Source organism: Entelurus aequoreus, linkage group LG01 (assembly GCF_033978785.1).
Source record: "Entelurus aequoreus isolate RoL-2023_Sb linkage group LG01, RoL_Eaeq_v1.1, whole genome shotgun sequence".
In the NCBI taxonomy this organism is placed as follows: Eukaryota; Metazoa; Chordata; class Actinopteri; order Syngnathiformes; family Syngnathidae; genus Entelurus; species Entelurus aequoreus.
The window spans coordinates 21,861,782-21,876,317 of record NC_084731.1 but is presented as its reverse complement, the minus strand read 5'-3'; the positions used below and the strand labels follow the sequence as shown (position 1 = coordinate 21,876,317).

At 39.8% G+C, this 14,536-nt stretch overlaps 1 protein-coding gene across 2 annotated transcripts in view; it reads right to left on the bottom strand.

Moving 5' to 3' along the window:
- Positions 1-14,536, bottom strand: part of cntn3b (contactin 3b) — a 166,062-nt gene that overhangs the window by 35,040 nt on the left and 116,486 nt on the right. For both annotated transcript variants that reach the window (XM_062045773.1, XM_062045784.1), the window contains 3 exons: positions 13,242-13,392; positions 3,448-3,575; positions 2,968-3,143 (listed from right to left, as the gene is read on the bottom strand). In XM_062045773.1, the coding sequence (XP_061901757.1) occupies positions 2,968-3,143; positions 3,448-3,575; positions 13,242-13,392 (455 nt within the window). The remainder of the gene's footprint in view (positions 1-2,967; positions 3,144-3,447; positions 3,576-13,241; positions 13,393-14,536) is intronic.

Below are 14,536 nucleotides of genomic sequence, written 5' to 3'. Positions count from 1 at the left end.
GTCAAATTATTTAGGATTTAAAAGGAACACATTATCCACCATGCATCATTCTTTCAAAGAATTTCAAATAAGCTTGTGAACATCATAATCATTACTTGAGCAATTTTGGGGATACATATATATATATAGATACATATTTACAAAATGTAATCGCAAATTTGACAACGACTTGCGAACCGTATCCTCATTGCAATGTAGCGTTCAGTACAAAACCACTTCTAAGTCCGAAATTTTCACCTTCATGCCGACCAAAAAGTTTTTTTTTTACAAGTAACATTTTTCCAGGATGACGCCTCCATAGTGGCAGCTGGTTATAGGAGCTCTGTGCTCTTGTGGGTCCTCCTTGTGTTCTTTGATGTTTCCATTTTTGTTTAATATGTGTTTGCCTTTTGGTTAGGGCACCTTCGAGACTAAGGTTGGCACATTTGCGCTGGTTTTGGTGCTTTTTTTCTGCTACGGGAAAGGTTTTTGGCTATGGCTCGTTTGTTTGCACCGGAGACAGTTGCTGGCTCTCTCCCAACACCGGAGTCCGGGTGACGAGACCAGAGGTTCCAGAAAGAGACGGGCTGCATAGCTGCCGTTGAGCGTCGGTAAGGAGGGTAGAGGTTTGGGCCATGTTCGGCATTGGTTGACATGGAGAGTGTTCGCTCTCTGGACAAGCTTAACGAAGTCCTGGCTTAATGAGTCCGTATCGGACACTTTGGTTCCCATGGACTGATTCCTGCTCATCCGCACACCCGTGGTGGGTAGCCTGGGACTTAGTTGGCTCTCTTGGTTGCTTTGTCTGTTTCTGTCTATGGCCTTGCTACTCCTACCTCAGAAGACGATGGCTTGGAGAACTGTAGAGGCCAGTGTATGTGGGTGTTGAGATGGTGTTTGTGTTTTGTTGCTTGTCTATGCATTGTGCAAGTGTATGTATTATTTATTGCTCATTTTTTGTTTTCTTGTTGCGTTTTACTTATGTTGCTCTATGTAGAAATGGCTCCACTGACGTGGCAGCTGGTTACATCAGCTCTGTGCACTTTTAATGCCTTTTGTGTCCTTTGTGTTCTTTATGTCATGACTGGTTACACCAGTACGTGCCTTTTATGTTGGGTTTTGTTGGTATTCTTCTGTGTTTGGTGCGTATTCCTGTCCTGCGCTCTTATTTTGGTTGCACTTCTTGTTGTGTTGGTGTTTTTTCACAACTACTTTACACATGCCTTCAAGCACTTTTTCCCCTCACCTGTTTTCTGTTGGTGATTAAGACTATTTATGTTGAGTGTGAGCCACCATTCTTTGTCGGGACTTTGTTAGGAATTAATATTTTTCATGTGGACGCTCTCTCCTCCAGCCGTGAGTTTTTGCTATATTCCAGCATTCCGTTTTGTTTCGCACCTGTCAGTTTTAGTTTTGTTTTTGCATAGCCTTCCCTATGCTTCGGTGCCTTTCCAGCGGCACTCATCTTTGTTTGTTTTGAGCATCATTAAATACTTGTACCTGCATGTTGCCTCCTCGATCTTCTGCATCTTGGGAACACGGCACTAATCGCCGTCATGCGACCCGAGCGTCACACTTTAATGTTTCCCTCTTGTTTTCATGCATCTTTACTTTATTTTTTGTGGACTTTTTGAATCTGCACAGAAACTACATAATTTCTCCATAGTGGGATACATAACGTAAAGTCTATCCTAAATATGCTACACTACACACCATAGAATCATATGGTGACCACCAAGCAAAAGCTTTTGAATTTACCGGTAAACATGGTAGGGCGGATTGATACAAATCCCAAGTATAGTATATATGGTAAAAACCACAGTGGTTGGACAGATATTTTTTTATGTCACAAAAATGTGTTTTTGAATTTTTTTGTTATTGTTTACAAACTACAAACTTTGATGGACAAACTAAAGATTTAAGAATCAATAGTAGTGTGTGCTTATGTTTAGTTGTCATTCAATTATATTTAACATTTTGAGTATTAGTATCAGCATTAGTATATTGAACACTGCCCCTGTAACTCCTTGGTATTGGATTGATACCCCAAATTTATAGTATTGCCTAAAACTGAACTAACGCAAGATGTTACAGTACACATCAGTAGCCAAGTTAGGGGCCTTTGTCGTTTTGAAATACTGTAGTTATATTATAACTTATATGCCAAATAAAATACTGTGACATATAATTATCACAGGAGGCTGCAGCATACAGTACACGTTTGGACACACCTTCTCATTCAAAGTGTTTTCCTTATTTTCATGACTATTTACCTTGTGGATTGCCAGGCATCAAAACTATGAATGAACACATGTGGAGTTATGTACTTAACAAAAAAGGTGAAATGACTGAACACACGTTTTATATTCTAGTTTCTTCAAAATGGCCACCCTTTGCTCTGATTACTGCTTTGCACACTCTTGGCATTCTCTTGATGAGCTTCAAGAGGAAATGGTTTTCGCTTCACAGGTGTGCCTTATCAGGGTTGATTTATCAATAGGGGTTGGGACCATCAGTTGTGTTGTGAATGTGAAGGTGTGTCCAAACTTTTGGCCTGTACTGTATATTGTGATATAGATTTTAGGCCATATCGCCCATCCCTAAGTTGACTCTTTATCCCTTGTATTGAACCAGTTTAAGAAGACAAGCGTCTCAAAAAGTTATGAGTCAGACTTTGATGTACTGCATTTTCAATATACCACTATTTGGTTAGGGTCGGTACAGATTACACATTTTCGAATTTAAAATAATACTTAATACAATTTTGATATGTCAAATCTGACTGACTAACATTGAAGACACAGAAACTTCCTGAAACTGACCTTTCTTGGCAAAGCTCTTTACCCGGGTATTATTCATGTTTTCATGGCCCATCATGAGGATGCTGAACATAACCCATGCGCACTACACTGCATGACTGCATGTCCCAATTAATCTCTGAATAGCCTGACAGTATCCAAGTTTAATGCTTACTGTAGGATGACTCACCCCACCCACTCTCTCAAAATGATCGGCGTCTTGCTGGAAGTCGATGAGCTGGCCATTAAATGCCCACGAGAAAGAGACATCCAGAGCAGGATCGGAAGCAATCTGGCAGGGCAAGACGATACTCTCGCCAACAATAATCTCCATGTTTGTGGGCCTCACGGTGATTTTGGTTGGCTCTGAGCAAGGAAACAGACATCATTGGCATCTGACTGCAGTTCATTAATATTGCACTTTCAATGCACCATGTATTGCGTTCACTTAGATGAATACGATCTTAAATTCCAAGCCTGTTATCATCATTACGATGTGAATGCATGTTAAGCACTGTAAATCAAAAAAAGACCGGAAAGAAGGATCAGAGCATTACAGTGCACCTATCATAAACATAGGAAGTGCAGTGCTGTAATTCAAAGCTTGACAGGTGAAGCGTAAACAACCCAGGGTCAGTCCGGGGCAATGGGTTGTTTCAAGAACACTCACCGGTGACAAGCAGCCTCCCAGTTGTGCTTGCCGAGCCAAACTGGTTCTTCGCGATGCATGTGTAGCTGGCCGCATCGCCTCTGGTTACATTGGTAATCTTTAGTGTTCCATTAGGAAGCAAAATAATTCTGCGGACAACAGAACAGTCAGTCATCGTCTTTGAGCTTTGTGTTTTTTAGGGGCCGAGTTCCTTTGGGACAGAGGACCCCATTGTATTTCTAGCGTTTTATTATTACACCGCCACCTCTTTGAGCTGTAATTTGACCCCCTTAACATGCTTCAAAACTCACCAAATTGGACACACACATCAGGACTGGCGAAAATTGCGATCTATTCAAAAAACCAAACCCCAAAACTCAAAATTGCGCTCTAGCGCCCCATAGGAAAATAACACAGACAGAACTGCCTGTAACTCCCAGTAGGGATGTCGTAGAGACATGAAACAAAAACCTCTATGTAGGTCTCACTTAGACCTATATTTCATACACTGACAACCCCCAGCAAAAATCAACAGAAATTTTGCAATTCCCCCTTCAAAACAAAAGTTGTGTAAAAACAGTCACCTTTTTTCAAACATAATCTCCTCTGAGCGCGTTTGTCGTGTCAGCTTCAAATTAGCACAGGAGAGGGATTGAACCCTTCTGATTAAAAGTTGATGAAAAAGTTTTAATTACTGCTCCTGTTTGGATTTTATGAGCCCTCAAAGTCGGTCCCGTCCATCGTTGCTAGAAGCTTTAATTATTGTTACTTTTGTGTGTAAATATCAATAGATTTTAACAAAAGTATGAGCCTATAATTTAATTTATGAGTTGCAGTTGCGTACGGATATGTACTATTTCGGATAGGCTACTCTATTTAGCTCGACAAAAGAAAATACAAGAAACCTCTTATTCTACTGCAAGATTTCCTCTTTTAGAGTGACAGTCGAATATTACTACGTTTTATTGAGAGTACTGTTATTAGATTTTGACTAGACTTACTTTGAACATACATTAAGCCGCTAATCCCATACAGACAGTGATTAAAATCGAAACCAACTATTAACACTGTAGCACTCAATCTTCACTGTACTCAAAAGGTCAATAATAATGTCTTTCTAAGAACAGATACCTTGAAAGTACAGAGCCAAGAAGAATTACTGTTTGGTACAAACAAATCCGCATTTCATGAATCACACTTTCCCTTAGACTTAGACTGACTTATAGGTGAATTGCAGTGACTGTAACTACGAGATGTGGTTGAACGCATGTAGTTAGCATTAGTTAATAAAGCGATTGATCGTGTTTAGGTGGCTGTATCTCTCCTTATCCACAGACGGGGTGTTGAAAGATCAGTGTACATGGTTAACACTACATTATTCCTCCTCCCGAGTACTTGTTATCAGATTGTAATATTCAACATGTACGGGCACAGGTACAGCTACCAGTTTTTCTTTAGTACCCTGACTAAAATTCCGACATTTGTGTACATGGTGTGGTACGCACAGTTCGTTTTAAATGAGTCTAAATACCGGAATAGTAATCCTCTGATCCACTGGTGATGTTTGTCATCTTATGTAGGAAAGTAGGGGAGACAGATCGGTATCACTAAGACTCTTAGGGGACAGGTTTCCCTTGTGCCCAGTACCATCTGCACCCATTATTCAAACAACAGCCAACAATTGTGTTCATAAACCATCCCATCCATAGTATCAATACCTACTATAGTATTTCTATATGACTGATACTAAAGTTATACGATTCTTATTATTAGGGCCCGAACAGCGAAGGCTGCGAAAGCCCTAATGGAATTGCTCCAAGCATTATTATTGTCCCAACTGGATCGCATTTTTGAGGCTTAACATGCATGAAAAATGCTATATTTTGTGACTACCGAACACAACTAGAGATGTCCGATAATGGCTTTTCTGCCGATATACGATATTCTGATATTGTCCAACTCTTAATTACAGATTCCGATATCAACCGATACCGATATATACAGTCGTGGAATTAACACATTATTATGCCTAATTTTATTGTGATGCCCCGTATTGAGGTGGGCAGGGTTTGGTGGTAGCGGGGGGTGTATATTGTAGCGTCCCGGAAGAGTTAGTGCTGCAAGGGGTTCTGGGTATTTGTTCTGTTGTGTTTATGTTGCGTTAGGGTGCAGATGTTTGTCATTCTTGTTTGGTGTGGGTTCATAGTGTGGGGCATATTTGTAACAGTGTTAAAGTTGTTTATACGGTCACCCTCAGTGTGACCTGTATGGCTGTTGACCAAGTATGCGTTGCATTCACTTGTGTGTGTGTGTGTAGAAGCCGCATATATTATGTGACTGGGCCGGCACGCTGTTTGTATGGAGGAAAAGAGGATGTGACGACAGGTTGTAGAGGATGCTAAAGACAGTGCCTTTAGGGCACGCCCCCAATAATGTTGTCCGGGTGGAATTCGGGAGAAATTCGGGAGAATGGTTGACCCGGGAGATATTCGGGAGTCTCCCGGGAATATCAGGAGGGTTGGCAAGTATGCCCTACGTCCGTGTTTTACGGGATATGTACCGCGGCGTTTTAAAAAGTCATTATTTTTACTTTTTGAAACCGATACCGATAATTTCCGATATTACATTTCAAAGCATTTATCGGCCGATAATATCGTCCTGCCGATATTATCGGACTTTTCTAAACACAACATTTCTAAATAAACTCACTCGCGCCTCCTTGAAAATTAGAAGAATTTTGCCCCTGCTACCAGATCGACATTAAAATCACTGGAGACGTTTATCATGACAGGACACACATAAAAGTCTCACAAAGTCGGCTATCTTGGTGTCCGTCAGTAATTTATAGGCAAAAAAGGGATCGTACTTTAACACACTTCTCCTCTGTACTTTAACAAAATAGTTGTGGTTAAGATAACAAGTACAAGACATGATGGGTGATGATATGTTACGAAGGAATTTTGCCTACAACATAGGATGTGGGCATGGCATGACGCCAAACTTTGATCTGATGGCTCGACACAGAACATTCAACATTTGTAGAAGTAGTACAAATTATGATGATGACACCCTGAAGTGCTCGATCCGTCAGTACCTATTTGTGGTGGGGAGCCTCGTGGCTAAAACTGTTTAATTGACCATCAAACTGTCATTACGGCAATTAAGATGATCAGATTTCCTTCCAAAGTGATATGAGGCTTTGAGGTTGAGGTCTGATCACGACCCCACATTGATATTGACACCAATATTGCCATCTTGTGGTGGATAATTATAGTTGTATAACTTCCTTCCACATTCTCCGATCTTCCTGAATTGTTTGATGGTGGGTTAGGTATTGGGAAGGATGTGACCCCATGGGTGCCTGCCAACCTGCGTCAACCCCAAGGTTCAACGCTGCTCCCAGCTTTGATTATTATAATTATTATTATTATTATGACACAATCTTTTTTTGTCGTTATAGTTTTTGTTATTGTTAACAAACTCCCTGGAACAAATGATTTCAATAATAGTAATAGCCAAGGTTTGCTTTTGTTTTGTTGTCGTGCACTATCCACTTGATTTTGCTCAAAAATTGTATGTACCTTTCAATACCTTCTACAGTGAGTCGCAGGTTTTATATCAATATCAGCACATTCTACATTTAATCAAATATATATAGTCATGGTCAAAAGTTTACATACACTTGTAAAGAACATAATGTCATGGCTGTCTTGAGTTTCCAATTATTTCTACAACTCTTATTTGTTTGTGATAGAGTGATTGGAACACAGTCATTGGTCACAAAAAACATTCATGAAGTTTGGTTCTTTTATGAATTTATTATGGGTCTACTGAAAATGTGACCAAATCTGATGGGTCAAAAGTATACATACAGCAATGTTAATATTTGGTTGCATGTCCCTTGGCAAGTTTCACTGCAATAAGGCGCTTTTGGTAGCCATCCACAAGCTTCACGTTGAATTTTTGACCACTCCTCTTGACAAAATTGGTGCAGTTCAGCTAAATTTGTTGGTTTTCTGACATGGACTTGTTTCTTCAGCATTGTCCACATGTTTAAGTCAGGACTTTGAAAAGTCCATTCTAAAATCTTGATTTAGCCATTCCTTTACCACTTTTGATGTGTGTTTGGGGTCATTGTCCTGTTGGAACACCCAACTGCGCCCAAGACCCAACCTCCGGGCTGATGATTTTAGGTTGTCCTGAAGAATTTGGAGGTTATCCTCCTTTTTCATTGTCCCATTTACTCTCTGTAAAGCACCAGTTCCATTGGCAGGAAAACAGGCCCAGAGCATAATACTACCACCACCATGCTTGACGGTAAGAATGGTGTTCCTGGGACTAAAGGCCTCACCTTTTCTCCTCCAAACATATTGCTGGGTATTGTGGCCAAACAGCTCAATTTTTGTTTCATCTGCCATCACATGGACAAGGATAAGACCTTCTGGAGGAATGTTCTTATCCTATATTTTTAGACCTTTAATTTTTCAAATGGGGTATTGTTTTTATTGTATTTACTGGAAAAAAAAAAACATTTTCAATTATATGTTCTATAATAACATTGTAATGGCAATTAGAGCTGAGGTCAAACAATTGGATCATTAAAAAATAAATTATTACGTCCCACACACATGTGCTTCCAAATCAATTGGATATTTATAAGAAAAGATTGATTCCAGAATACGTTCTTTAAAAGTGTTTAAGTATGACAGATCATCCCTGGTCTGCAGGAGATTTTTTAATAATGTCCAGCATGGCCGGCAGTTTATTTTATACCATTTTTTCAGCATGGTCCCCACAGAGGTCCTTCTAAGAACCTAACCATTAATGTTGGCATTTTTGTCAACTGTTTTGATTTATTGTAATTTAGACTATCTCTCGCACAGTAGGAGGTATTTGCTATCCACGCTGTAAAAAAAATGTGCAACATCCAATTAGTACGCCGGTCCAGTAACTTCTATATTTCCTCTTTTCTTAAAAGCTGCGTCTAATGATGACATTTTTTGTGCGGATGCACAAATACTCGGGGTGATCTACACAGTGGTGTGCTGTCAGGGCCAGCAAGACCTTCTCCTCTGGCCTAACATAACCAGAAATCATGATCATAATTAAAGATAAAAGTATTTTTTTAGTTACTTTCCCTAAATATCTAAACATATTCATATTATCTTCATGTCATATTATGCTCCTTCCAGTGCTGTTGTGTTAGGTTAGAGTTTTGATCCAATCAGAATTCAGCTAGCTTATGTTGCCATGCTGTACCAAATCTGCCCGGGGGCCTTCAGAATCAACAATGCGGGCGTCCGTGCACTGTAAGTGAACGGGTACATACAGTTGATAGATAATTGCAATAGCCAATCAGATCACAAGTTGTTGTCAGTCAAGCCTTCTTGCTGGCCTCACTTTGAACATGACATGTACGCGTCCTGTGATAGGATACTCACTGGTTCTATGCAGATCAGCAGAGCCACACCCGGGACCGTTAGCGGATTAATTTAATGTAGCTACTTTTTTAACCCACAAAGAAGGATAGCAAAATGTTGATTAGGTGGCAGATATATATTTGCAAGGCCATTTTCAAGAAGGATATTTAAAGAGAAACTACATTTTGTGAGACGACGTCGGCCAACCCGGGAAGCGAGCTCAGCTGTCCCGGCGATGAAATTCCACTCGAATCAACCGACTACGAGCGGTACCACCGGCTTATACGGCGTTTAATGGGTGCTACAAATTGTGAGTTCAAATACTTTATTTCTTTATTTTTCCACTTTTAATGTTTCTTACCATTTTAATTCTGACAGTACCACAAAATATATCTTTTAATTGATGATGCCGGTTTATTGATTTTTTAAATGCGCCAGAAAATAGCCCGTTTTGTACACTGTTGAGGTGTTTCAATTTGCAGTAGTGTGTAAATGTGTTCCTGTATAGTATTTATCCAGCAATGGTCATGTGGTGACATAAATGATGGTGTTTTGAGAGGTAATCATTTAAGTCGGACTTCACTGAAGGCCTAGGTGGGAAACGCACGGCCTAATGGATCTACAGGAAGATTCTAAGACTTAGAATCTTCCTGTAGATCCAAAAACATGGTAACACTTTAGTATGGGGAACATATTCACCATTAATTAGTTGCTTATTAACATGCAAATTAGTAACATATTGGCTCTTAACTAGTTATTATTAAGTACTTATTAATGCCTTATTCGGCAAGGCCTTATTATAACCCTAACCCTCTAACCCTGGCCCTAACCCTCTAACCCTAACCCTAACCAAATAACTCTAAAAGTCTTTCTTACTTAGAATATGTTCCCCATACTAAAGTGCTACCAAAAACATATAACTTTGCCTTATTCGGCATGGCCTTATTATAACCCTAACCCTCTAACCCTGGCCCTAACCCTCTAACCCTAACCCTAACCAAATAACTCTAAATTAAGTCTTTGTTACTTAGAATATGTTCCCCATACTAAAGTGCTACCAAAAACATATAACTGTGCCTTATTCGGCATGGCCTTATTATAACCCTAACCCTCTAACCCTGGCCCTAACCCTCTAACCCTAACCCTAACCAAATAACTCTAAATTAAGTCTTTGTTACTTAGAATATGTTCCCCATACTAAAGTGCTACCAAAAACATATAACTTTGTCTTGAATTTGAAAAAAAACAACATTTTATTTTTCACCAAAGAAGGGTTCGGTGAATGCGCATATGAAACTGGTGGGGTTCGGTACCTCCAACAAGGTTAAGAACCACTGCTCTAAGTGGTAACAATCCGTTTTTTCGTGCTTTGTGGGCAAGCTGCAATGATCAGCAAACACTAAAACACACATGTGTCGAACTCATATTGGCTCTTAACTAGTCATTATTAAGTACTTATTAATGCTTTATTCGGCATGGCCTTATTATAACCCTAACCCTAACCCTAACCAAATAACTCTAAATTAATTATTTGTTACTTACAATATGTTCCCCTGGTGTCCAAAAAACTCTAAATTAAGTCTTTGTTACTTAGAATATGTTTCCCATACTAAAGTGCTACCAAAAACATATAACTTTGCCTTATTCGGCATGGCCTTATTATAATCCTAACCCTCTAACCCTGGCCCTAACCCTCTAACCCTAACCCTAACCAAATAACTCTAAATTAAGTCTTTGTTACTTAGAATATGTTCCCCATACTAAAGTGTTACCAAAAACAAAACGAATTTGAAAAAAAAAAAAACATTTTATTTTTTTACTAAAGAAGGGTTCGGTGAATGCGCATATGAAACTGGTGGGGTTCGGTACCTCCAACAAAGTTAAGAACCACTGTTCTAAGTGGTAAGAATCCTTTTTTTCATGCTTTGTGGGCAAGCTGCAATGATCAGCAAACACTAAAACACACATGTGTCGAACTCACTGCGTTTTGAGAGTAAACATGTGCAATTTAATGTAAGTCATCAGCTTTATTACAAAATAGTTTGGCCAATATGTGCTAAATTTTCCATTTGCCTGATATACGTATTTCCATGAAAACAAAGAGAAAAAAAACAGGCACTTGTTATTTATAGGTAATTATGTATGATTGTATTGGTCCGGTTCACACGACATCCAATCAGGCTTGAATATAGCCCTTGAAGAAAAATGTGTTTGACAACCATGTTCTAACACAATCCATTCTGGGATCCTCGTTGACCTTTGATTAGTTTGTGTTTAGCGTTTTTTAGAATGTTTCTAATTGTGTCAAACAATCTGGCATCTTGTCACCATCACCGACACAGAAGCGTACAACCGAAGCACCATAGCAGTTTGTTGTTTATCTTCCTCAGATGCTCTGCTCCTGTGGTCCTACTGTTTTTTTTTTCCCGACAGTACAGTTTTTTTTCCCCCCATCCAGTGCCTGCACGCATTTTTTTTTACTTTGAAAGGTTACGTATATACGTTACGTATATTTTTTCTGAAAGTATAGGTGCAGCCTTCAATGGAGCCCATAGAAAAAAGCCTTAATGCTATTTTGACAAGATGTTTTTGTTCCTATTATTTTCACTTATCCTTCGAACAGATGCGCGTGTCTGTGTTTGTCTAAATGTGTTTTTGAATCCTGGCACTCTGTTCTAATCAAAACAGAAGTGTTTGCGGCTGAAGATTAAATTTGTCCACCTCTGATTTGGATTTGCTTGGATTTTCCTCCTCAATCGCAGGAGGAAAAATCATCAGTCGTGTGTGACATCCTTTCAGTGGCTCAAATTAGGCTTCCTTTGTTTTCGCGAAGACGTCAGACAGACAACCAAATAAATTAGAAACCGCTTTACAGGGATGAGTGATGCGTTCAGTGTACTGATTGTCTGCATGGAGTTTGTTGCCTATTGCAATGCTGCTGCAGTAATAATATCTACAAAAAAGGAGGCCTTTATTTCTGTAACCACTGTGATCATAGGCTGTAAAATCCTATTTGCATGCCTTGATAAAGGGGAACACAATTACATGTCAAATTACGGGGGCAATGTCTTCAGTTTAACTCTTTAATCCCCTTATTTGTGAAGACTGCACGTACAGTCGCGATCAAAAGTTGACATACACTTGTAAAGAACATAATGTCATGGCTGTCTTGAGTTTCCAATAATTTCTACAACTCTTATTTTGTTGTGATAGAGTGATTGGAGCACATACTTGTTGGTCACAATAAACAATCATGAAGTTTGGTTTGATTTTATGGGTCTACTGAACATGTGACCAAATCTGCTGGGTCAAAAGTATACATACAGCGATGTTAATATTTGGAAAACCGTTTATCAACAACACCCAGACATGCCGTCGGCTTCGCTGGGCGTTGTTGATAAACGGTTTCCGCCTTGCATAGGAGAGCTTTAACTTGCACTTACAGATTTAGTGACCAACTGTAGTTACTGACAGTGGGTTCCTGAAGTGTTCCTGAGCCCATGTGGTGATATCCTTTACACACTGATGTCGCTTTTTGATGCAGTACAGCCTGAGGGATCGAAGGTCACGGGCTTAGCTGCTTACGTGCAGTGATTTCTCCAGATTCTCTGAACCCTTTGATGATATTACGGACCGTAGATGGTGAAATCCCTAAATTCCTTGCAATAGCTGGTTGAGAAAGGTTTTTCTTAATCTGTTCAACAATTTGCTCACGCATTTGTTGACAAAGTGGTGACCCTCGCCCCATCCTTGTTTGTGAATGACTGAGCATTTCATGGAATCTACTTTTATCATGGCACCCACCTGTTCCCAATTTGCCTGGTCACCTGTGGGATGTTCCAAATAAGTGTTTGATGAGCATTCCTCAACTTTATCAGTATTTATTGCCACCTTTCCCAACTTCTTTGTCACGTGTTGCTGCCATCAAATTCTAAAGTTAATGATTATTTGCAAAAAAAAAAGAAAGTTTATCAGTTTGAACATCAAATATGTTGTCTTTGTAGCATATTCAACTGAATATGGGTTGAAAATGATTTGCAAATCATTGTATTCCGTTTATATTTACATCTAACACAATTTCCCAACTCATATGGAAACGGGGTTTGTAAACTTTTGACTGTATCTTTAGCACCTTGTAGACGTTTTATACGCGTGAATCTAGGGTTAACTTGCATCTTGATTACAGATAACAAGCAGAGCGCAAATTGATGCGCAACAAGTATTAGCTCAGAAGGATGCCTGTCTCTCTCTCTGTCTCTGCTTTCATTAGTTATTCCTTCTTGCTCATTACCTCCTCCCTTATGCATCTGCACAGATGCCAAATATGCTATTCAAACATGTCTGCCCACAGTGAAGGTGAACGACATCGTCAAGGAAGATGCACCGTTTTCCTACCTTTCATTTCTCTGTAGCGGTTCGTTGTCCTTTTTCCACAGGCTAATTGCTGGAGGTGAAGCTTGAGGCTTGCATTCAAGAGTGACTTCGCTACCGAAGACAGCTTTCAGCACTGCCTTTAATGGATTTTTAGAGAAACTGGGAGCTGACGCTGAGTGGGGAAGGGAGAGAGAAAAGACAGGTGAATATTTCCAGATCAGCCAAACCAACATGAAAGTATCAACCATTGGGCCTCGTGTGAGTCGCTGCGCATCTTTGGCTATTTGGCCAAATATTTAGAGGGGACTGATGATCATTTACCGTATTTTTCAAGCTATAAAGCGCACTTAAAATCCTTTATTATCAAAAAACTTTCCGTTCTGAGTTCCCAATGAACAGACAAGAGGCTGTCTTTGTTGCACCAAGCAAAGGCTTCGAAAATTCCGTTGTGTACGATGGAAGGAGACGGGAGGGGGTTATCTATTGTCATCCAAGACCTGCCCAGGCTGAAGCCAGGACCAGCCCAAGCCCGAGGCATCTTTTTCTTTTGTGTTAATGTGACCGAAAACAATGACTGTTTACATACTCTTCATTCCTTTGGAAGCAGATGTTGTTGTGTAAACAGGGAGTGTCCAAATAAAGGAGGAGACGTAAACCTTTTTCATCAGAGCGTGGGTGACACTGTTAGAGGTTACAGGTCGACACGTCTCTCCTCAATTGAGTCCAAATTTAATTCTGTCTCTGTTTGATTCTTTGCTTCTTGTCTTGTTTAATAGATGTCATCAGCGTTTGAACCTGACACTCGACAGTGCACCTTAAAACCCGGTGCGCTTAATGTAAGGAATCATTTTCATTGTGCTTTACCGACCTTGAAGCTATTTTATTTGGAACATGGTGACACAATAAGTGCGACCAGTGGATGGCAGTCACACATAAGAGATGTGTGTAGACTGCAATGTGACTCAAGTAAACAACACCAACATTTTATATGCTCCATTGAAAATATAGAACATTACACACGGCGCTCAAAAATCTATCAAAATGTTTTAGTACGACTTTGGTAGGCTATGAAGCCGCACTGCTTGATCTGCTTCAACATACGAGTATTATTATGGTGTGTGTATAAGGTAAGACATATTATCTGCCGTTTTGTTTTGCAATATTATGCTTCGCCATAGCTCCAATGCTATCGGCAAGCTTTTCGGTCTTTTTGTATTTTTGCATGATTTGCATGGACAGTAAATCAATTTCTTACCTGCACCTCGCCTCCGGAGGTCCTGCTGCATCTTGGGAGAACGATCCACGCCGTAAAATGC